Here is a 25,333-nt window from a genome sequence, read left to right as displayed (position 1 = left end):
ATGTATAAGCATGTACATATATATATACATAAGCATACACAAATACAACATTGCTATTTTTTTTTTTTTTTTTGGCGGTACGCAGGCCTCTCACTGTTGTGGCCTCTCCCGTTGCGGAGCACAGGCTCCAGACGTGCAGGCTCAGCGGCCATGGCTCACGGGCTTAGCCGCTCCGCGGCATGTGGGATCTTCCCGGACAGGGGCACAAACCCCGTGTCCCCTGCATCGGCAGGCGGACTCTCAACCACTGCGCCACCAGAGAAGCCCCATCATTGCTATTTTTATTTTGAACAAACTGTTATCTGTTAGATCAGTTAAGAATGAGGGGACTTCCCTGGCGGTCCACTGGTTAAGACTTCACCTTCCAGTGCAGAGGGTGCGGGTTCAATCCCTGGTTGGGGGGGCTAAGATCCCACATGCCTTGTGGCCAAAAAACCAAAACATAAAACAGAAGCAATATTGTAACAAACTCAATAAAAACTTTAAAAATGGTCCATGTCAAAAAAAATCTTTAAAAAAAAAAATAAGTTCTTATTTTGCCTTCACCTGTTCCGTCTCTGATGCTCTTTTCTTTGTGTGGAGCCAAGTTTCTGACCTATGTTATTTTCCTTCTCTCTAAAGAATTCCTTTAACATTTCTTGCAGGGCAGATCTACAAGCAACAAACTCCATCAGTTTTTCTTTGTCTGAGAAAGTTGTTTTCTTTTGTTTTGTTTTGTTTTGTTTATATATTTATTTATTTATGTTTGGCTGTGTTGGGTCTTTGTTGCTGCACGCGGGCTTTCTCTAGTTGCAGTGAGCGAGGGCTACTCTTTGTTGCATTGTGAGGGCTTCTCATTGCCGTGGCTTCTCTTGTTGCGGAGCATGGGCTCTAGGCGCACAGGCTTCAGTAGTTGTGGCACGCGGGCTCAGTAGTGGCTCGTGGGCTCTAGAGAGCAGCCTCAAGTAGTTGTGGTGCACAGGCTTAGTTGCTACATGGCATGTGGGATCTTCCCGGACCAGGGGTCGAACCCGTGTCCCCTGCATTGGCAGGCGGATTTTTAACCACTTTGCCACCAGGGAAGTCCCTGAGAAAGTTTTTTTCTCTCCTTCACTTTAATTTTTCGAGGGATAGAATTCTAAGTGGGTGGGTGTTTTCTCTCAACACTTTAAATATTTCACTCCCTTCTCTTCTTGTTCACATGGTTTCTAAGGATGTAATTTTTTATTGTTGCTCCTCTATAGGTAAGATGGTATTTTCCTCTGAAATCTTTCAAGATTTTTTAACTTTGATTTTCTGCATTTTTGAATGTAATATGCCTAGATGTCGTTTTTTTGTGTCATTTATCCTGTTTGGTGTCCTCTCACCTTCCTAGATCTCTGCTTTGGTGTCTGACATTAATTTGGGGAAATTCTCTGTCATTATTGCTTCAAATATTTCTTCTATTCCTTTCTTTCTTCTCCTTCTGGTATTCCCATTATGTGTATGTTACTCCTTTTGTAGTTGTCCCACAGTTCTTGGACACCCAGTCTATTCTGGGTGGAGGCTTTTTTTTTCAGTCTTCTTTTTTCTTTGCTTTTCAGTTTTGGAAGTTTCTATTGAGATGTCCTCAAGTTCAGTGATTCTTCCCTTGGCTGTGTCCAGTCTACTAATTAGCCCATCAAAGGCATTCTTCATTTCTGTTACAGTGTTTTTGATCTCTAGCATTGATTTTTTATTTTCTTAGAATTTCCATCTTTCTGCATACATTGTCCATCTGTTTTGCATGCTGTCTGCTTTATCTATTAGAACACTTAGCATATTAATCATAGTCATTTTAAATTTTTAATCTAATAATTCCAGGGACTTCCCTGGTGGCGCAGTGGTTAAGAATCTGCCTGCCAATGCAGGGGACACGGGTTTGAGCCCTGATCCAAAAAGATCCCACATGCCATGGAGCAACTAAGCCCGTGTGCCACAATTACTGAGCCTGCGCTCTAGAGCCCACGAGCCACAACTACTGAGCCTGAGAGCCACAACTACTAAAGCCCGCACGCCTAGAGCCTGTGCTCCACAACAAGAGAAGCCACCACAATGAGAAGACCACACGCCGCAACTAGAGAAAGCCTGTGTGCGGCAACGAAGACCAAACGTAGCCATAAATAAATAAATAAATAAAAATTTTAAAAATAATAATAATAATAATTCCAACATCCCTGCCATGCCTGAGTCTAGTTCTGATGCTTGCTCTGTCTCTTCAAACTTCATTTTTTTGCCTTTTAGTTTACCTTATAAATAGGCCTTTAGTAATATAATGGTAAGGTATGAGAGGAGGAGAAGTATTCTATAGTCCTATGATTAGGTCTCAGTCTTTCGGTGAGACTGTGCTCTTGGACTGTGAACTTTACCAGTGCTTCTTAGTCCCCCTCATGCCCCTTAGATGGGGCAGGATGGCTGGAGGGGGCTGCAGTTGGTTATTTCCCTTCCCCCAGGTAGGTTAAGCTCTGATCAAATCCCAGCAGATTAAGTTCTGGTAAAATAATTTCTCCTGAGGGTAGGCCTTGTTAAGAAGGACAGAATGCTCTGGCATATTTTTAAATGGCTCCTTTTCCCCCCCTCCCCCTGCTGGAAGCATGAGGGGATTTTTGTCCCATATTCACTGTGAGAACCTGGTCGAGCTTCTGGAGGTAAAACTCACAAAAGTGTGGGACCACCCCCACCCCATGAGTGGATCCCCCCTGGAGTTTTTAACTCTTAGACTTGTTCACACTGAGCTTCCAGTAAGAATTCTATAGTTTAGATTTTCCTACCTCTGCACTAGTTCCTGTGGCGGTTTCTTTTTAGTAAATTGTGAGTCTCTGTATTCACCAGTCTGTCTCTTGGTGGGGAGCAGCAGTTTTCCCTGTGACCTCAGTTCTCTGATGGATCTAAAAAGGATAGTTGATTTTTCAGGTTGTTCAGCTTTTTACTTGTTGTCAGGATGAAGTGGCTACTTCCAAGTTCCTTCCATGCTGGACCCTTCTCTGAATCTTTTCTTCAGCCTCTAATTCTGATATCATGGATGCAGTAGAAAACCAAAACATGACAATATACAAAAATATCTTTATGACCTTAAGATTGGGAAGGATTTTTAAAATAAGAAAATAAGCATAAATTAGAAAAAGTATATAACCTTTATCTTCCTGGAAAAGGTACTATCAGTATATTCGACTGAACTATAATTAAAGCAGAGGCAGCTCATCTCTCTTCCACATAGCATCAGTTGAAGTGATTCAACTGGGGCTCTTGGATCCACTTCCAAGATGATCCATTCATGCGGCTAACAAAATTGGCGCTGGCCATTGGTTCTTCTCTGCACGGATGCCTCCAAAAGGTATCTTGGGCTTCCTCATCCCAGGTCGACTGGATTCCAAGAGCAAGTGTCTCAAGAAACAGGAAGTGGAGGCTACCATTTTCTTAAGGCTTGACCCCCAAATCGACAGAGCATCATTCCCATCATATTCTATTGATCAAGCAGTCACAGAGCCCAGATTCAAGAGAAGGGGAGTAGACCCCACATCTTGCTGGGAGGAGGGTCAAAGAATTATGGACCATATTTTAAAACCACCTCAGTCCACTTTCTGGACATAAGTTATTTACATTTTTCCCACTTGGAAAATTTATTCTTCCCCTTGCAAGATTCCCCATTAAAGGTCTCATCCCTTTACAACATTGGGCTCCAGATCTGGTATCTCATCATCCAAGTCAGATCCAGGTGCAAATGAGACCTCTCAGGTACAGTTTCTCAGATATAGCTCCTTGAGTGTAGTTCTTCTCAGACCGAAGACCTGTGACCTAAAGAAACATGTTGTCTACTCCCCACATACCCAGCATACGCTGATGGGGTAGGCATAGGATAACTTATAGATACGTTCGTTCAAAGGGGAAAAAACCTGGAGGCACATAGCAGTTACTGGTTTATAGAAATTCTGAAATCCAGCTGGGCATAAGTTGCCAATTCCTTAATTAGATCCAATACTACCTTCTGGGAGTTGTTTCCATGGCTCTTTGGTTTTGTCCTCTGAATCATCCTTCCTTTTCCATAGGAAACCTGAGATTGCCTTCTCAGTCTTCCTCCTGATAGTAAAAGGTTGGGGGTCCAAAGAATTCTTTCCATTTTGTACCATCTCTGCCCCTTTTAATCTGAGCTAGCAATGCTTCTGCCAGAATGATTCTCTTAGAAACTTGAGAATAGAAGCCTGAAAGGTCTTAAGAAGGCTGTCAGTGAGGGCTTAAAGGAAAGTGAGGAAAATCTTATTGGAAGATGGAGGACAGGAGACACCTGCTAGGTAGTGATGGAAAGTCTGATAACACTGTCACCTGCAGTAACATGGAACTAGGAAATGTACCTGATGAACTCAGTGAAATATAAGGAGATTTCCAGACAAAGTAATGAAGTGCCACCTGGCTTCTCACTGCCTATGATAAAAATGTAAGGTGAGAGAGATGAGCTTAAAAAAAAAACATAGCAAATAAAAAAGTCCAGGACTCACAGTCTAGAAATGCTTCTCATTTCCAGTCTCTCCAGAAGGCAAATAGTTCTAAATTAAGAAAGGGTCAAATCCAGAATGGGACAATAAAAATCTTTCATTAAGATGTCAGAATGATTTAAGACTATGCTTCATAGTCTCTTTCAGACCAAAAGGCCCCTCTAAAAATCGTAAGGGCAAGTCTCACAGATACTCTTCCTTAAACAGTAAGATTTTTACGAACCTTAAGGGCATTGTCTTACAGCAGCTATACAGGAAGCCCAAAGTAGAGAAGGTCTTATCTTCAAGAGATTTTTGATTGTGGCTTTTAGCTAATGAAGTAAATTTCAATAGTGTTCATAGAAAACCCCCCAAGTTTCATTCTGGTGGAAGCATTGCCACCTCAGACTTATAGCGCCAGAGATAGTGCAAAATAGACTAGTACAGAATCCTTTAGACCCCAGCCTTTTACAGGCTTCTATTAAAGGCCCTTTCAGCTTCACTCACATTCTTTTTGTGGCCTTTTATGCTTCTTTCTGCTTCCAAGTCCCAAAGCCAATGTCATGTGTGTTGGACTTTTGTTACTGTAGCACCCTATTTCTGATACCACATTCTGTTCCAGTAATCTTTTGCTACATAACAAACCACTGCGAAACTTCATGGCTTAAAACAACAACGTGGGCAGTGCTGGGTGGCAACAGCTGGTCTCTCTTCCCTGCAGTGTCAGCTGTGGTGGCTTGACCCTGACTGGAGGATCCACTTCCACCACAGAGCTGACAGTTGGCTCTGGCTGTTGGTTTCTCTCCATATGGACCTCGCCACAGTGTGGCTTTGCCTCCTCACATATGCCAGTTGGGTTCCAAGAGTGAACGTCCCAAGAAAGAAGAAGTGGAAACTGCCAGTTTCTTAAGGCCTGGGCCCAGAAACTGGCACAGTGTCATTTCCACCATAGTTTATTGGTCAAGTATCACAGAAATCAGTGGAAGGAATGTCAGAGAATCTGAGAACCACAGTCTTTGGAAGGTTTTATCCTTTGGCTTTTGTATTTCACCCTTTTAATCCATATAGAATTTTTTTTTAAATCATCACTGAACTGGTTATATTTTTTCCTTTTTATGTGCTTTAATTAAGTAAAATTTACATACAGTGAAATGTACATATCTTAATATACAATTTGATGAGTTTTAATTAATGTAAGCAGCCATGTAGTCACAGCCCCAGTCAAGATAAGAGTCGTTTCCACCACCCTGGACGTTGCCTCATGCCTCCTTGTGGTCAGCCTTCACTCTCACCTTTATTCTGATTTCTGTCACCATAGGTTAGATTTTCCTGTTCCTGAAATTAAGGTATAAATGGAATCAGATTGTGTGTACCAGTTTGTATTTGGTTTCTTTCACTCAAAATAATGTTTTGAGAAGCATTCTGTCAATAGTTCATTCTTTTTTAATGCCAAGTGGTATTCCAGTAAATAAATATACCACAATTTGTATATCTATTCTCTTGTTGATGGACATTTGGGTTGGTTCTAGTTTGGGGCTATTATGACTAACCTGCTATGAACATTTTAATAAGTGTCTTTTCACAGACATAATGTTTTCACTTACTTTCATTACTCTGTTCTCTTTGAGTTCCTCATTTTTATTTGTTTTGTTTTCAATGAAAGAGTCATATTATGACATGGAAATTCTAACCATTTCTTAACAGGCTTCAGCCAGTTCTTCTTTTATTAAGTCTACCTTCACACCGACCTGCAGGGGCCCCTGCCCATTCTTGGGCCTTTTGTGAATTATAAGATGGAACAGCTTGGCTCTCATCATTCCCCACTCTTGGTTAAGGATTCAGCATTCTTGGGTCTGCTGAGTCAGTTGCCACTTGTCACTCTGCTTTCCAGCTTCCAGAATTTTAAATTGTTTCCTTTCTTGTTATCTGGCTCATTTTAGTGGGTTTTAAGAGAAAAAAGAGTTAAATATATATTTCAGTGCATCTTGTTTACCCTTTTCTTTTTTTCCCTTTCTTTCTTTTTCAGCCGTCACCTTCCACATCCTGCCTCTCTCTTTTTGTTTTCTTCTCTCCATCTTGCTTCCCCGTAGGTTTAGAATGACGACGGTAGAAGAATCCTCAGACAGCATCTGGCTCAGCCCCTCCATTTTGTGGATGGCAAACCTGAGGCCCAAAGAGGACAGCAGTCCATCCATAGCCCACACAGCTACGGCTCTTATCTTTTTGCCTTTAATAACAAAAGAGACTTTTTGCCCTCCTGCCCTTCAGTTAGTGAGCCAGGACAGTGTGAAGAAGCAGAGTACCCCCTACTCAAGCGGAAGCCTAGAAGTCAGGTCAGCAGAAGGAATGCCGTAGCTGGCCAAGCAGCTGCGGGTCCTCTCTGGAGACCAAGAAGCAAGTCTGGGTAGGACTGCTTCTTTCTTCCGTGCTCGCCCTGCCTCTGCCCTAGCACAGTAGCAGGTGGGAGGCTGCAATTAGGAGAGTGCCCAGCTGTCTTGACAGGAGAAACTACTGAAACAGAGAAATACATAGGTGGGACCCTCAGGTCCTTTGCATATTTTTCTTTATTCCAGTTTTCTTCTATTTTCACTACTTTCTTTGAGCCTGAGTGTTGATGTAGAAGATAACAAAGGGACTCTAAGGCCCAGAGCGGAAGGCAAGGCAAGTGACTGGTGGTTTGACCACTCTAAGTCCAAAGCCAAACACACACAAGCACTAATACTGCCAGAGCCCCCAGCTGCATACACAGAGCATGTAAGAGGTACCAAGAATATGTAAGGCAACCAAGGACCGAAAATGAAAGTACATACATCTGGAAAATTGCTTAGGTCTTCTTTTCAGCGTACAGAAGACAAAGTGCAAGTTCTGTGCCTTGGCTGGTCTGGGCTGTTCTCCCAGCAGGCTGCGTTCCCAGAGCTGTGGTCATGCCGTTGGGCTGGCAGCAGCTGGGTACAGCCACCCTCTACCCCCTCCCACGGTGCTGCACAACTTAGCAGCTGGGAATCCCGTAGAGACCAGAGCCAGGGTATGAAAGACGAAGAGAGCACTGTTGTCTGACTTCTCTACCCTGGTTACTCTATAAGCTGCTTTGATTCTTTGTCTCCTGCAGTTTGTATTTACTTGAACAAGAATGGCAGCACAGGCCCCCACTTAGATAAGAAGAAGGTCCAGCAGCTCCCTGACCATTTTGGGCCAGCCCAAGCCTCCGTGGTGTTGCAGCAGGCTGTGCAGGCTTGCATCGACTGTGCTTATCACCAGAAAACCGTCTTCGGCTTCCTCAAACAGGGTCACGGTGGTGCAGTTATCTCAGGTAAGCACCCCTGGGCTGGTATGGCTCCTAGTCAGAGGGGCGGGCCTTTTCAACTGGCTAATTCCTAGCAAGGCATCCTGGTTTCTACTTCACACCTGTAGGCTCTGGAGAAATATGAAAGTATTCCATTTCTCAGAGAGTCCTCATTTTCAACTCCCAGAGCCCCTCCAGGTCTTCTGCATATCGCTGCCAAGTAGAATACCCACGCAGACTCTGTCTCCCTGCCTAGCCTCTCCCATACAGAAAATATATGGCTGTGTTGCTTTAAAGATGATCACAAGAAAAAATCCAGAGGAGGCTGTATTGTGGAAACAGTAGAGTTTCTCCAGACTGCCATAGCCTCCTAGCTGGCTTCAGGGAACCACAGAACTTTTCTCTCATTCTTTTGACTCCTTAGCTTCCCAGTCCTAAGCCAGCCCTGATATAGGGGAACTGAATCTCAGGGCAGAGTGGGAAGAATCATCCCTCTCTTTCCTGCTATGAGAGTTTGAGTCAGTTGCACAGTGTATGGTTTTTTGGTTTGTTTGTTTTCACTGAGAATAGTGACTTTTTCTGCTGTGCCCTGCTCTGTTTCAGGTTTCCTAAGTCCAAAACCCCATTCTTACCCACCAAACCTGTGAAGACTTGACCTAGAGCCTTTCAATCTTTTTTTTAATAAATTTATTTATTTTATTTATTTATTTTTGGCTGCATTGGGTCTTCATTGCTGCGTGTGGTCTTTCTCTAGTTGGGGCGAGTGGGGGCTACTCTTCATTGCGGTGCATGGGCTTCTCACTGCGGTGGCTTCTCTTGTTGCAGAGCACGGGCTCTAGGCGTGCGGGCTTCAGTAGCTATGGCTCTCGGGCTCTAGAGCACAGGTTCAGTAGTTGTGGCGCACGGGCTTAGTTGCTCCACGGCATGTGGGATCTTCCCAGACCAGGGCTCTCACCCGTGTCCCCTGGCATTGGCAGGTGGATTCTTAACCACTGCGCCACCAGGGAAGCCCCAGCCTTTCAGTCTTAATTGTACACTACTCCGTAATCTCCTGCCCCTGCCCTCTAACTAGTTGCAGTATCCAGCCTCAGGAAACCCAGCTGACATGGAAGGCCCTATAAATACCACCTTTTAGCAAACATTCATTGAGTCCTTACTCTGTGTTAGAGGTTATTGCCAGACACTGGCCAGGGGAAGGGAAGAAAAGATGACATGCTCAGGCTCTGCCCTGATGGAAAAGAAAGACTAGCTCACAGCTAACTGTGGGAGGTGTTATATAATATGTGAGAAATGCATGCAGGGTGGTGTGGGAGCCCGGACGAGGGAGTAATTGGCTGCATGGAGGATGGAGGCAGGCAGGGAAAGAATTGCTATAAAAGGCTGAAAACTGCATGGGAAATCAAGCCTCCCTTTCCTTCTGAGGCTGAGGCCTCTGCCTGGCCTCTCCTTTGCTTCTGTGCAGCAGTCTACAGGGACCTGGCTTTCTTTACCACTTTTCTTTAGCAGCTCTCACCCACACCTTCTCTAGGGTTCTTCCTCTGCCCCAAAACTGGTTCCTGAGAATGACCTATCTCCCCATTTCCTTCCTGCCCTCAGAGACAGATGTAGAGGCCTTTTGCTTGTTAAGGATTATACAGATACATTTTGAATAGAAATAGGTGGGAAGTTTAAAAAAAAAAAACAGGCATGGAATAGTTCCAAATGTTGCCGAAATTCTAGTTGCCCTTATCCAGATCACATTGTACGCCTCAGCCATTGCTGGCAATGGCTGTATTCTCCTCTTCTGCCCAGCTTCTCTGTTCTTGGGCAATTCTTATGGAAATGGAACCCCAAGTGAACAGATTTCCTGAAGGAGGCCCAGCCAACTGATGGAGCAGATAGAATTATGTTCACGGTTGTTTCACAGGCTAAGTAAAATCATTCCAGAGCCCCAGGTGCAACAGACCTGCCCTGGCCACTCCCATCATTGCAAGCCCTGGAGTTGGAGGCAAAAATCAAACCCTCAAGGGAGGGAGGGGAGGGGAAGGGAAGGGAAAGAGGGAGGAAACCTGGGCACTCTGTGTAACCAGGGAAGCTTGAGGCAAGCAGTGGGCTGGACTCCTGCCCTGCCTGCACTGCTGAGCTGAGGAGCTGACGCACTCAGCCCTGTTCGCTTAACTCCACAGCCGTGTTTGACCGTGAGCAGCACACCCTCAACCTCCCAGCCGTCAACAGCATCACCTACGTCCTCCGCTTCCTGGAGAAACTCTGCCACAACCTTCGCAGTGACAATCTGTTTGGCAACCAGCCCTTTACACAGACTCACTTGTCACTCACCACCACAGAGTACAGCCACAGCCACGACAGGTACCTACCAGGTAGGAGCTGGGATGGGGTCTGGGCTAAGAAAGGGGGGCAGGGTAGTAGCAGTAGCAGCAGCAGCAAGGGCCCAGGGCCAGCCCTCAGACCTGCTAGCCTGGCACCTACTACCCCAAGATCTGGTTTTTTGTCCCTTAACTTTGCCGTGTCTGGCACTTTTTGGTCTCCTCTCATCTTTACTGTCTCTTCAGGATCTTGTCTGCTATCTTTAGGATTAACTCTCTTTGCTCTGGATTTTTATCCCTAAAATAATGGTGGTTCATGATTCTCCTGAATCTGCATGTGGAGCCACCGTGAAGTCACAGGACATCTCTCTGTGTGAATCTGGCAACAAAGGCCTAACATAGAACTCCCTCGCCAGCAGGAAGGTTTAGTTTCAGGCTACAGATTGAGAAATCTGCTCCCGGGTGATTGGCCATCCACTCTTTCCTTTGGCATGTGGCCATAACTCCTCCAGCACCGCCAATCTAGCAAGTCAATTCAAGTTCCTGCTGTTTCTAACTAGGCTGGAAAATAACTTTCTTAGTTAACATACCAGACCCACAACGGGAAAGCGGATGCCACGTGGCCGGATCCGTGACTAAGCACTTCTGAGAGAGGTTTGAGTGAATGGAACTCAGCATCTCTAATCTGGAGCACAGGACACAGAACAACAGGGAGGGAAGGGAAGCTTGGCCTTAAACGTAGCAAGGTAGGTCATTATGGCGAGAGGGAGGAAAGGCTCTTTAACAGAGTCCTGTGGACCTTGTCCTGGCCAGAGGAATAGAGAGGCAGTGCTGTCAGCGCTGGGGCTGTGCTGCCTGGTGGTGGGGGAGCGTAACTCTGAAAGGTGCTCCCTTCCGACCTGCACAAGTCTTGTTCCCACACTGTCTTCCCTGTTGTCTTTTCATCATTGTCAGAATCACTCCTGATAAAAGTGCCACTTGTGGAAGAATGTGCTGGGGAAGTGACTGCTCACCCAGCACCCCCCATCCATCGCCTCTATCTGTACTGCTGCACCCAAAGGAGAATTGCTTATATGACTTGCAGGCAGGGCAAAAGGATGCCTGAATTTCAGACGCTCCTTCTGGGGGCCCTACCATGTGGTCCTTGCAGACATATCTGTGACCCTCTCACTGACCCTTTTCTTCAGAGGGAACTTCTCAGCTGACCTACTCTAGATTGCTTTCTTTCAGCGTCACACTCTCTGAGAACAGAAAAGGGCATTCTTACTTGTAGTTAGGATATTGCCCTGGGAGTCTCGGCTGGGCATGGTGGAGTTGGTGCACACAAAGGCAGGTTGTTACATATCCCCTGCTGCTGGCATTCAGGAACTCTGAGCTGCACTTCAATAATTAAAATTAGCCCTACCTGAGATTCTGGAAGAATGGATACACGAGAGAGGGTAGCATGTCCATGAATGTAGCTGCTAGTCTAAAGAGAGATTGATCAAAGAAATAGGAACTCAGAATTCTTTTTTTTTAAGCATTCCTTTATCTTTTTTTTTTTAAGTAATTTATTTATTTTATTTTTGGCTGCGTTGGGTCTTTGTTGCTGCGCACGGGCTTTCTCTAGTTGCGGTAAGCGGGGGCTACTCTTCGTTGCAGTGCGCGGGCTTCTCATTGCGGTGGCTTCTCTTGTGGAGCACTGGCTCTAGGCACGTGGGCTTCAGTAGTTATGGCACGCGGGCTCAGTAGTTGGAGCTTGCGGGCTCTAGAGCGCAGGCTCAGTAGTTGTGGCGCACGGGCTTAGTTGCTCCATGGCATGTGGGATCTTCCCGGACCAGGGCTCGAACCTGTGTCCCCTGAGTTGGCAGGAGGATTCTTAACCACTGCGCCACCAGGGAAGCCCCAGAATTCTTAAATGCAATAACACCGCTAACAACCAAGAGAAATGCACTGGTAGCAGCATGCAGAGGCTGGTAGGGGTATACATCATGGGCCTGCAGTCGTGATGATAGTTTGGGATTGGGGCGCGTGACCTTTCCTGGGAATTCTGTTCCAGTTTGCATCTCTCTGATTCAACTACCAGATAAGAGGAAGCAGGCTTTAGCCACTCTTCCTTCTTGCCTCACCAGCTAAGAAGAGACAAAGACCAGGATTATCACCTTCTGCATTGGCCGCCCCCCTTCCCTTCCCTCTTTTTCAGACAGATTCAGCCAACTCTCTGTGCTCTCCTATGCTCTCTAACCTCTGTTTCTCATAGTGGGTGCTCAGCAACTTGGCTGCTCTCACCCTAGTTTCTGTTTGCTTCCCTGAGATGTTTTAACTCTGCCCAGACAAACTAGACCTTTGCCTAGATTTCTAACTCTTCTGTGCTCCCTCGCTTATCTTTTCTGCTTGCCTCCCTCCCTCCCTCCCAACTTACTGACCCTTTGCTCCACCTCTGATCATTTTTCATTTCCTACAGTTTTCTGATTAGTTACTCAGACCTCTGCCAAAGAGCTTGATGTGCATAAGGGCTTTCTTTTGCTTTGCCCTTTGGATCTGGTGTTTGTTACTCCCACCCTTCTGCCCGGCTACACGCTTCTGCTAGTTCCACATCTGAAGATACCACCTCTCTTATCCAGGAGCTTACCAGCCCCCTCTTTCTTTCCTACAGCCCTGTCTCCACACTACCCTACCCATTTCTGAGAAAGGTAACTGACTACACATTTCCAATATAGCAAATAGTCACCAAGTGTACATCCCATTAGGCTTCCTTACCTAAGTTGAGACTTAGTTTTATCCTCCAGTGTTTTATTTTGAAAAATTTCAAACTTATAGAAAAGTTGTACAGTAGCACAGTGAACAGCCATGTACTCTTCACCTAGATTTGCACTTAGCTTTTTTCAGTATTTACTTTATCTGTTTCTCTAAGTATATATACATGTATGCGTTTCTGTATACTTTTTGTTTATTTACTGAACCATTTGAGAGTTAAGTGCAGATGAGAGACTTGATCCTTAAACACTTTTGTATGTATCTCCTAGGAACAAGGAACACAATACTATTATCATTCTCGAGAAGTTTAACATTAATAAAATCTACTAGCTGATACATATAGTCCATATTCAGATTTCCCCAGTTGTCCCAGTAATGTCCTTTGTAGCTTTTTTTTTTTCCTAATCCAAGATCCAGTGAAGGGTGATCCACTGCATTTAGCTACCCTGTCTCTTTAGTTTTCTTTTATCTAGAGCAATTTTCCAGCCTTTTTTATCTACCTTCCATGATATGACATTGGCATTTTAAAGAATTCAGCCCAGTTGTTTTGGTTCAGATCATCAAACATTTATCAAATACTTACTCTGTGCTACATCCTGTACTGGACTCTGGGGAGACAGAGAGAAAACAGGCTCAATCCCTGCTCTAAAAGAGTTCCCAGCTCAGAGAGGAGATACAGGTAAACATGTATGTGGTAAGAGCATGGAACCAAAGGTACTCTGGCCCAGCCAGGAGTGACGAGCAAGGAGTAAGGTGAAAGAAGAGGTCAGGGAAGGATCCCTCAGGGAGGCAATGGCAGCTCAGAGTCCCTTCTTAAGAACTGCACACGTGGCTGGATCAAGTACGAGGCCTGTAAAGATTAAGTGAGAAGGAGCTCTTTCTGGTCCTCTAAAAACTAATGGTATTAAGCAGGAGATGGTATTAATTTAGCTGATCCCAGTGACTATTAATGTTAGTTGTAGTTGAAGCATTCACCTCTGGGCCTGCTGTTTCCTCTCTGCTGAAGGAAGTAGTTCATTTGTCCCATGACAATGAGTTCCTCGTCCCTGTCTTTCCAGTTCCATCCAGGTCTTCTAAGCTGGTTATAAAGTGGTTCTCCTGACAAAACCCCAAAAATCACAGAATAAAAGCCAGATAAGACCTCATAATTTCTTAGGATGCCCCTTCATTCCCACACAAGGTTTCCTCATAGAACTGTCAGAGGGGTTTTTTTTGTTTTTTTGTTTTGTTTTGTTTTGTTTTTTGCGGTACACGGGCCTCTCACTGTTGTGGCCTCTCCCGTTGTGGAGCACAGGCTCCGGACGCGCAGGCTCAGCGGCCATGGCTCACGGGCCCAGCCGCTCCATGGCATGTGGGATCTTCCTGGACCGGGGCACGAACCCGTGTTCCCTGCATCGGCAGGCGGACCCCCAACCACTGCGCCACCAGGGAAACCCTGTCAGAGTTTTAAGAAGACTCAAATGTTTATAATTAATTGAAACTGTAGTGATTCCATTATTCGGTCAGACAGTCAGTCAACCCAGTATTTATTGACAGCTCTGATTTAGGTATAGAGGGTTCCGTTGTAAACTAGGAGTCAAGGTCATTACACCCACAGAGTTTACGGCCTGGTAAAGAATATGAACAAATAAGCAAACAGATTAATTCATGGTGATGAGTGCTTTAATGGAACAAGTTCAGAGTTCAAGAGTTCAAACCCGGTGTGTCAGGGAAGACCTTCCAGAAGAAATGATATATACACTTGGACCTGAAGGAGTAAGATAATGAGGTAAAGATGCCACAGATCCGAAGAGATGGAAGAGGGGATGATGAAGAATGTTCTTGTTGACTGAGCGTGTGAGACTGTGAGGGGCAAGAGGAAACCTGACTTGTTTCAGAAATACAGTGTAGAAAAGAAGAATGTGAGCAGTGAGGCTGGAGTGGTAGCAAAGGCCCAGGCAGAAAAGGTCTAATTGACCAGGTTACAGACTTTATATCTGTTTGAGCAGTGAGGACCCATTGAAGTATTTAAAGCCATGACTGTGTTATGGAAATAACATAATCAGATTTGTGTTTTCAAAGGCTCACTCAGGGGCTTCCCTGGTGGCGCAGTGGTTGAGAGTCCGCCTGCCGATGCAGGGGACATGGGTTCGTGCCCTGGTCTGGGAAGATCCCACATGCCGTGGAGCAGCTGGGCCCGTGAGCCATGGCCGCTGAGCCTGCGCGTCCGGAGACTGTGCTCCGCAACGGGAGAGGCCACAACAGTGAGAGGCCCGCGTACCGCAAAAAAAAAAGCTCACTCAGGGTACTTACTGTGTGGGAAAATAGTTGGAGTAGAGCAAGAGGTGGGCCAGGAAACCAGTTGGAGGTTTTTGAATTCTGCAGGGCCTCCAAGAGTTGGGGATTGTCCTTTCCTTTGATATCCAAATCTAAATAAAATTAAATGACACCCCCCCACACCCATCCCACATAACCCAGGATGAGGTTACATTTTCCTCGTCGTAGTGCAGACTTCTAGCTCAGAATTCCTGCTTCTGAGTCGGTTCTTAATCCCTTTTTCCCCTGTCAGTTCCTGTAGTTAATGGTCTCTCCTACAGTGCTTTGCCCCAACAGTTTGATCCAGCTCCTCATCCTTCAGTTCCCTAAGGAGAAACCAACATAAGTCTGTTAGGTGTACTAGACTTGTACTGAAGTTGTGGGTAGAAAGAAGGATACTTACCACAAAGGAAAGGAAGCAATTTAACATTTTTGTTTTAGTGTTTATCAGATGTTACAGCAAATATCTTACTGGCCTCTTTCACCTTAGGCCTCCGCCTATTGCCATTTTCTGCAACCCATTCTAGATTTGGAGGAATTCCCTTTGCCCTCTGATTTCTCTGTTCCCTCCATCCCATACCTCCTCCCTTCCAAGCTATCAGCAGGCAACTTCAAATTAATTTATGGTGCAAAATAATTTTGTTTGCTTTTTTCTCAGCTTTCCCCTTCTACACAATGCCCAGACCTTGCCTTTCATACCAAAAAGAACCATTAGTGTAATTATCTAAAAGAAAGTACCAGCTAGCCCAGATCTATACTTTCAGCAACTCAAAGAACAAAGGGAAAAGCTGTGGGTGGAGAGATTTGTTCCATCTGTTCTATGTTCCCTTTTTCCTTTTTTCTGCCTTCCTGTGGATTAATCCAGTTTTTTAATGATTCTATTCTATTTCTTTTGTTGACTTGTCAGCTATAACTCTTTGTTTTGTTATTTTAGTGGCTGCTTTAGTTTGTATTATACATTTGTTTTAACATATCACCATCTACTTTAAAGTAATAATCATATCCCTTTACATATAGTATAAGAACCTTAAAACAGTATGCTTCTCACCTCCTGGCCTTTATGCTATTGTTATTATCCATTTTACTTTTACATATTTTATAAATCCCACTTTACATTGTTACTATTTTACTTTAAACAGGTCTTTACCTTTTAAAGATTTTTTTCAAATAAGAAAAAATTGTTTTATATTTACCCATTTATAGTTACCATTTCTGCTACTCTTCATTCTTTAGTGTAGAGCCATTTCATACCATCATCTTCTCTCTGCCTAAAGGGCTTTCTGTAACATTTCTCTTAGTCATGTCTACTGTAGTTGAGTTCTTCCAGCTTTTGTTGCTTTGAAAAAGGTCTTTTGTGTCTATGTTTTTGAAAGGCACTTGTGTTGAGTTTAGAATTCCAGGTTGACTTTTTTGTTGTTCAGCATGCTAAAGATGTGGCTCTACTGTCTTCTGGTTAGCGTTGTCTCTGATGAGAAGTCTTCTGTCATTCATATCTTTGGTCTATTCTATTCATTCGTCTTTTCCCTCTGGATGCTTTTTAGGTTTTCTGTTTATCATTGGTTTTAAGCAATTTGATTATGCTGTACTTTGGTGAGGTTTACTTCATGCCTCTTGTGCTTGGGGTTAACTGAGCTTCTTGGATATGAGGGTTTGTCATTTACATCAAATTTGAAAAAATTTCTGCCATTCGCTCTTCATATATATTTTGTCACGTCTCCTTTGGGGACTCCAATTAGACATATATTAATCCTCCTGAAATTTTCCCACAGTTTACTGATGCTTTTAAAATATTTTTTAGCCCTTTTTCTGTGTTTTACTTTGGGTAAACTCTACAGATATGGTTAAGTTAGCTGATCTTTTCTTTGGCAGTGTCTAATCTACTATTAATCCATCCCATGTATTTTTCATCTCAAACATTGTATTTTCATTTTTAGAAGTTCAGTATGGGTCTTTTTATATCTTCAGTGTCTGCTTAACCTGCTCAGCCTTTGCTTTACCTTCTTGAATATATGAAATACAGTTATAATCACCTCTCCAGTACTCTGGCCTATGAACTTTAGCTGCCATGTTCTACCTGGACTCTCAGCTCCAACTCCTCAACTCAGGGAGATCACTGGGCACTGTCTGATCTTCCCCTCGCTGCACTGTAGCCAGGAAGCTCTCCACACAGTAAGCTGGGAGCAAGCCTAGGGCTCATCTCATTTGTTTCCCCTCTTTCAGGAGTCTCTATCCTGTACTATATAATGCTCAGTGTCTGAAAACTTATTTTATATATTTTGTCTTTTCTTTTTTTGTTGTTTTGTTTTTATTTTTATTTATTTATTTATTTATTTTTAATTTTTTTTATTTTTTGCTTTATAACAAATTTAATCAGTTATACATATACATATGTTCCCATATCCCCTCCCTTTTGTGTCTCTCTCCCACCCTCCCTATCCCACCCCTCCAGGCGGTCACAAAGCACCGAGCTGATCTCCCTGTGCTATGCGGCTGCTTCCCACTAGCTATCTACCTTATGTTTGGTAGTGTATATATGTCCATGCCGCTCTTTCACTTTGTCACAGCTTACCCTTCCCCCTCCCCATATCCTCAAGTCCATTCTCTAGTAGGTCTGTGTCTTTATTCCTGTCTTACCCCTATGTTCTTCATGACATTTTTTTTCTTAAATTCCATATATATGTGTCAGCATACAGTATTTGTCTTTCTCTTTCTGACTTACTTCACTCTGTATGACAGACTCTAGGTCCATCCACCTCATTACAAATAGCTCAATTTCATTTCTTTTTATGGCTGAGTAATATTCCACTGTATATATGTGCCACATCTTCTTTACCCATTCATCCGATGATGGACACTTAGGTTGTTTCCATCTCCGGGCTATTGTAAATAGGGCTGCTATGAACATTTTGGTACATGTCTCTTTTTGAATTATGGTTTTCTCAGGATATATGCCCAGTAGTGGGATTGCTGGGTCATATGGTAGTTCTATTTGTAGTTTTTTAAGGAACCTCCATACCGTTCTCCATAGTGGCTGTACCAATTCACATTCCCACCAGCAGTGCAAGAGGGTTCCCTTTTTTCCACACCCTCTCCAGCATTTATTGTTTCTAGATTTTTTGATGATGGTCATTCTGACTGGTGTGAGATGATATCTCATTGTAGTTTTGATTTGCATTTCTCTAATGAGTAAAGATGTTGAGCATCCTTTCATGTGTTTGTTGGCAGTCTGTATATCTTCTTTGGAGAAATGTCTATTTAGGTCTTCTGCCCATTTTTGGATTGGGTTGTTTGTTTTTTTGTTATTGAGCTGCATGAGCTGCTTATAAATTTTGGAGATTAATCCTTTGTCAGTTGCTTCATTTGCAAGTATTTTCTCCCATTCTGAGGGTTGTCTTTTGGTCTTGTTTATGGTTTCCTTTGCTGTGCAAAAGCTTTTAAGTTTCATTAGGTCCCATGTGTTTATTTTTGTCTTTATTTCCATTTCTCTAGGAGGTGGGTCAAAAAGGATCTTGCTGTGATTTATGTCATAGAGTGTTCTGCCTATGTTTTCCTCTAAGAGTTTGATAGTGTCTGGCCTTACATTTAGGTCTTTAATCCATTTTGAGCTTATTTTTGTGTATGGTGTTAGGGAGTGATCTAATCTCATACTTCTACATGTCCCTATCCAGTTTTCCCAGCACCACTTATTGAAGAGACTGTCCTTTCTCCACTGTACATTCCTGTCTCCTTTATCAAAGATAAGGTGACCATATGTGCGTGGGTTTATCTCTGGGCTTTCTATCCTGTTCCATTGATCTATCTTTCTGTTTTTGTGCCAGTACCATACTGTCTTGATTACTGTAGCTTTGTAGTATAGTCTGAAGTCAGGGAGCCTGATTCCTCCAGCTCCATTTTTCGTTCTCAAGATTGCTTTGGCTATTCGGGGTCTTTTGTGTTTCCATACAAATTGTGAAATTTTTTGCTCTAGTTCTGTGAAAAATGCCAGTGGTAGTTTGATAGGGATTGCATTGAATCTGTAGATTGCTTTGGGTAGTAGAGTCATTTTAACAATGTTGATTCTTCCAATCCAAGAACATGGTACATCTCTCCATCTATTTGTATCATCTTTAATTTCTTTCATCAGTGTCTTATAATTTTCTGCATACAGGTCTTTTGTCTCCTTAGGTAGGTTTATTCCTAGATATTTTATTCTTTTTGTTGCAGTGGTAAATGGGAGTGTTTTCTTGATTTTACTTTCAGATTTTTCATCATTAGTATATAGGAATGCCAGAGATTTCTGTGCATTAATTTTGTATCCTGCAACTTTACCAAATTCATTGATTAGCTCTAGTAGTTTTCTGGTAGCATCTTTAGGATTCTCTATGTATAGTATCATGTCATCTGCAAACAGTGACAGCTTTACTTCTTCTTTTCCAATTTGGATTCCTTTTATTTCCTTTTCTTCTCTGATTGCTGTGGCTAAAACTTCCAAAATTATGCTGAATAAGAGTGGTGAGAGTGGGCAACCTTGTCTTGTTCCTGATCTTAGTGGAAATGGTTTCAGTTTTTCACCACTGAGGATGATGCTGGCTGTGGGTTTGTCATATATGGCCTTTATTATGTTGAGGAAAGTTCCCTCGATGCCTACTTTCTGCAGGGTTTTTATCATAAATGGGTGTTGAATTTTGTCGAAAGCTTTCTCTGCATCTATTGAGATGATCATATGGTTTTTCTCCTTCAATTTGTTAATATGGTGTATCACGTTGATTGATTTGCGTATATTGAAGAATCCTTGCATTCCTGGAATAAACCCCACTTGATCATGGTGTATGATCCTTTTAATGTGCTGTTGGATTCTGTTTGCTAGTATTTTGTTGAGGATTTTTGCATCTATGTTCATCAGTGATATTGGCCTGTAGTTTTCTTTCTTTGTGACATCCTTGTCTGGTTTTGGTATCAAGGTGATGGTGGCCTCGTAGAAGGAGTTTGGGAGTGTTCCTCCCTCTGCTATATTTTGCAAGAGTTTGAGAAGGATAGGTGTTAGCTCTTGTCTAAATGTTTGACAGAATTCGCCTGTGAAGCCATCTGGTACTGGGCCATTGTTTGCTGGGAGATTTTAAACCACAGTTTCAATTTCAGTGCTTATGACTGGTCTGTTCATATTTTCTATTTCTTCCTGGTTCAGTCTCGGCAGGTTGTGCATTTCCAAGAATTTGTCCATTTCTTCCAGGTTGTCCATTTTATTGGCATAGAGTTGCTTGTAGTAATCTCTCATGTTCTTTTGTATTTCTGCAGTGTCAGTTGTTACTTCTCCTTTTTCATTTCTAATTCTATTGATTTGAGTCTTCTCCGTGTTTTTCTTGATGAGTCTGGTTAATGGTTTATCCATTTTGTTTATCTTCTCAAAGAACCAGCTTTTAGTTTTAGTGATCTTTGCTGTCGTTTCCTTCATTTCTTTTTCAATTATTTCTCATCTGATATTCATGATTTCTTTCCTTCTGCTAAATTTGGGGTTTTTTTGTTCTTCTTTCTCTAATTGCTTTAGGTGCAAGGTTAGGTTGTTTATTTGAAATGTTTCCTGTTTCTTAAGGTAGGATTGTATTGCTATAAACTTCCCTCTTAGAATTGCTTTTGCTGCATCTCATAGGTTTTGGGTCATCGTGTCTCCATTGTCATTTGTTTCTAGGTATTTTTTGATTTCCTGTTTGATGTATGTTCCTATTCCCATTTTCTTAATTGTTTTGGGTTCGTTATTGTAGGTCTTTTCCTTCTGTTGTGTTTCTTGCCTAGAGAAGTTCCTTTAGCATTTGTTGTAAAGCTGGTTTGGTGGTGCTGAACTCTCTCAGCTTTTGCTTGTCTGTAAACGTTTTAATTTCTCCATCAAATCTGAATGAGATCCTTGCTGGGTAGAGTAATCTTGGTTGCAGGTTTTTCTCCTTCATCACTTTAATTATGTCCTGCCACTCCCTTCTGGCTTGTAGAGTTTCTGCTGAGAGATCAGCTGTTATCCTGATGGGGATTCCATTGTGTGTTATTTGTTGTTTTTGCCTTGCTGCTTTTAATATGATTTCTTTGTGTTTAATTTTTGACAGTTTGATTAATATGTGTCTTGGCGTATTTCTCCTTGGATTTATTCTGTATGGGACTCTCTGTGCCTCCTGGACTTGATTAACTATTTCCTTTCCCATATTAGGGAAGTTTTCAACTATAATCTCTTCAAATATTTTCTCAGTCCCTTTCTTTTTCTCTTCTTCTTCTGGAACCCCTATAATTTGAATGTTGGTGCGTTTAATGTTGTCCCAGAGGTCTCTGAGACTGTCCTCTGTTCTTTTCATTCTTTTTTCTTTATTTTGCTCTGCAGCAGTTATTTCCACTATTTTATCTTCCACCTCACTTATCCGTTCTTCTGCCTCAGTTATTCTGCTATTGATCCCATCTAGAGTAATTTTTATTTCATTTATTGTGTTTTTAATCGATGCTTGATTCATCTTTAGTTCTTCTAGGTCCTTGTTAACTGTTTCTTGCATTTTGTCTATTCTATTTCCAAGATTTTGGATCTTGGAAATAGAATCTTGGATCATCTTTACCATCATTATTCTGAATTCTTTTTCAGGTAGACTGCCTATTACCTCTTCATTTGTTAGGTCTGGTGCGTTTTTATCTTGGTCCTTCTCCTGCTGTGTGTTTTTCTGTCTTCTCATTTTGCTTATGTTACTGTGTTTGGGGTCTCCTTTTTGCAGGCTGCAGGTTCGTAGTTCCTGTTGTTTTTGGTGTTCGACCCCAGTGGCTAAGGTTGGTTTAGTGGGTTGTGTAGGCTTCCTGGTGGAGGGGACTAGTGCCTGTGTTCTGGTGGATGAGGCTGGATCTTGTCTTTCTGGTGGGCAGGTCCACGTCTGGTGGTGTGTTTTGGGGTGTCTGCGGACTTTTTATGATTTTAGGCCACCTCTCTGCTAATGGGTGGCGTTGTGTTCCTGTCTTGCTAGTTGTTTGGCATAGGGTGTCCAGCACTGTAGCTTGCTGGTCGTTGAGTGAAGCTGGGTGCTGGTGTTGAGATGGAGATCTCTGGAATATTTTCGCCGTTTGATATTATGTGGAGCTGGGAGGTCTCTTGTGGACCAGTGTCCTGAAGTTGGCTCTCCCACCTCAGAGGCCCAGCACTGACTCCTGGCTCCTCAATTTGGGATGATTTGTTGTCTATTCATGTATTCCACAGATGCAGGGTACATCAAGTTGATTGTGGAGCTTTAATCCACTGCTTCTGAGGCTGCTGGGAGAGGTTTCCCTTTCTCTTCTTTGTTCTCACAGCTCCTGGGTCTCAGCTTTGGATTTGGCCCCGCCTCTGCGTGTAGGTCGCCGGAGGGCGCCTGTTCTTCGCTCAGACAGGACAGGGTTAAAGGAGCAGCCTCTTCGGGGACTCTGGCTCACTCAGGCCGGGCGGGAGGGAGGGGCACGGAGTGCGGGGCGAGCCAGCAGCGGCAGAGGTCAGCGTGACGTTGCACCAGCCCGAGGCGCGCCGTGCGTTCTCCCGGGGAAGCCGCCCCTGGATCCCGGGACCCCGGCAGTGGCGGGCTGCACAGGCTCCCGGAAGGGCGGTGTGGACAGTGACCTGCGCTCGCACACAGGCTTCTTGGCGGCGGCAGCAGCAGCCCCAGCGTCCCACGCCCGTCACTGGGCTCCGCGCTTTCAGTCGCAACTCGCGCCCGTCTGTGGAGCCCCTTTAAGCAGTGCTCTTAATCCCCTCTCCTCGCGCACCAGGAAACCAAGAGGGAAGAAAAAGTCTCTTGCCTCTTCGGCAGCTCCAGAGTTTTCTCGGACTCCCTCCCGGCTAGCTGTGGCACATTAGCCCCCTTCAGGCTGAGTTCTCGCCGCCAGCCCCAGTCCTCTCCCTGCGCTCTGACCGAAGCTCGAGCCTCAGCTTCCAGCACCGCTCGCCCCGGCGGGCAAGCAGACAAGCCTCTCGGGCTGGTGAGTGCCGCTCGGCACCGATCCTCTGTGCGGGAATCTCTCTGCTTTGCCCTACCCAGGTATGTGGGGAGTTTCTTGCCTTTTGGGAGGTCTGGGGTCTTCTGCCAGCGTTCAGTAGGTGTTCTGTAGGAGTTGTTCCACGTGTAGCTGTATTTCTGGTGTATCCGTGGGGAGGAAGGTGATCTCCGTCTGTCTTTTCTTTTAGTTGTTTGAAGCAGTAGGGTATGTCTGATCCTTAGCTAGCAGCGGAAATCCAGAATGTATCTTGAATCTATGGATATCTTATCATCTTTACTGCTTTCACCATCATCCTCCCTCTCTTGGCCTGAGAGATCCTTTCTGGTCTATCTGGTCCCCTTACTACCTCTCTTGTTCCTCTCTGGTCCATTATCTACTTAATAGCCCAAATGGTGTTCTTAAAGCATAAATTAGATTATGGCATTCCCTCACTTAAAACTCTTTAGTGGTGTTCTAGTGCACTTTTATTTATCTATTTATGTGGCTGCATCGGGTCTTAGTTGCGGCATGCGGGATCTTTGCTGTGGCACGTGGGGTCTTTCATTGCAGCGCGTGGGCTCTTCGTTGTGGCACGCTGGCTTCTCTCCAGTTGTGGCACGTGGGCTTCAGAGTGCACGGGCTCAGTGGTTGAGGCGCGCGGGCTTAGTTGCCCCACGGCATGTGGGATCTTAGTTCCCCGACCAGGGATCGAACCTGCTTCCCCTGCATTGGAAGGCAGATTCTTAACCACTGGACCACCAGGGAAGTCCCTCTAATGCACTTTTAATAAAATCCAGATGTCTTACTTTGGTTTTCAGTGTCCTGCATGATCTGGCCCCTGCCTACCTCTCCAAATTCACCTCTTTGTTCCCTACATTTTAGCTACATTGTTTTTCCCCATTTCCCTGAATATTCCAAGCTCAGAAAGACCTCAGGGTCTTTCTGTATGTGACCAGGCAGCAGCCCCTAGCCATTGCACCAGGGAACCTACAGCAGATCCTTTCCTGTGATCTACCCAGACCCATAAAATTCTCTGCATGTGGGGAGTATCCTGAGTCCTGGACCACATTCTTATCCTTTGTAGTTTTTCTTAGAAATCAACTGTTTAGCTAATGCTTTGGGATTCATTTAGGGCCTCCATTGAACCCTAAAACCAAGCACACTATCTGGCACACCTCCACTTGGACTCTTCTTCAGAGAACAACTTGTCAAGTTGTCAGGGAGGCCTCTCAGGGTCTCCTCATCTAAAAAGGTCCCCCTGTTATTATCTGTCTTAATTCCCTATTCCTTTCTTAGGAATATTTACAACAGTTTCTGTTTTTTATGAGCTTGTATTTTGTCATCCTCCCCACTAAATTAAATATTCCATGAGGGGAAGGGTGAAATCTATCTTTTTCACTATTCTCAGTATCCATCACCCTAACTGTCACATAGTAAGTATTTAATAATATTTGTTGAATGAAAGGATACTTAGTCCTCTGACTTTTCTCCAGCCTGTATATGCCCCATCCTCTTTCTCCTTTGCCATAAATTCTAGGCCTCTCACCACCGTTCTGGTCATCCTCCACTGGGAACTCTAGTTTTTAAGGTCAGCCTTGCAATGTGATACTCAGAAGATCTGCTTCTCACTGAAAATAGCTGTGTAAGGGCAAGATCCTTGTCTGTGTTTACCTCTGCATACCCCATACCTAGCACAGTGGCTGGCAAACAAAGGGTGCTCAACAAATGTTTGTTGAATGAATGAACGAGCTCCCTCTCATGCTGATTGTTCTCATGTCTCCAGCATTCACTGGTGAATTTAATTCAAGTTGATCCTGTGAGGTTAAGGGATTTCATCTCCATTTTATAGATGCACAAGCTGAATCCCAGAAAAAAGGTGGTGATCATTCACTAATCATCATACCAGTATTAGAACTCAAGTGTTCCAGCCCCAACTTCTGATGCCTGGGCCAGTGGTTTCAAAGTTTGTTTTGTTTTAGCAGTAGAACTCCTTTTTTGCAAAGGTAAGATTATATGAAACTCTGGTATACAAAAGCTAAAACCAGAGCTGTTTTGATAGAAGCTGGGATGAGGCCCAGGCTCTACCGAGGAGCTGGGAGTTCTGCAGGGCTCTGTGGAGCACAGTTGGAAAGCACTGCAGTCTTCTGCCCTGGCATCATCCTACTGAAGGCAGCCAGGGCCTCATTTGATCAGCCTTAAGCTGATTAGGACCTCTCAGAGCCTTGGGCATGATGCTTCATCTTTCCTCTTCATCTCATTAGGATAAGATTTAATGACCTTGCCTAGTCCAGGTGCCACCAGTCCAGATT

General features: G+C 43.9%; 1 protein-coding gene across 9 annotated transcripts in view; it reads left to right on the top strand.

Moving 5' to 3' along the window:
* Positions 1–25,333, top strand: part of SCMH1 (Scm polycomb group protein homolog 1) — a 193,435-nt gene that overhangs the window by 158,062 nt on the left and 10,040 nt on the right. For all 9 annotated transcript variants that reach the window (XM_060089621.1, XM_060089622.1, XM_060089628.1 and 6 more), the window contains 2 exons: positions 7,576–7,776; positions 9,915–10,106. In XM_060089621.1, the coding sequence (XP_059945604.1) occupies positions 7,576–7,776; positions 9,915–10,106 (393 nt within the window). The remainder of the gene's footprint in view (positions 1–7,575; positions 7,777–9,914; positions 10,107–25,333) is intronic.

The sequence above is a fragment of the Mesoplodon densirostris genome, chromosome 2, assembly GCF_025265405.1.
Source record: "Mesoplodon densirostris isolate mMesDen1 chromosome 2, mMesDen1 primary haplotype, whole genome shotgun sequence".
NCBI classification, from domain to species: domain Eukaryota; kingdom Metazoa; phylum Chordata; class Mammalia; order Artiodactyla; family Ziphiidae; genus Mesoplodon; species Mesoplodon densirostris.
This window is presented reverse-complemented; position numbering and strand designations above follow the sequence as displayed.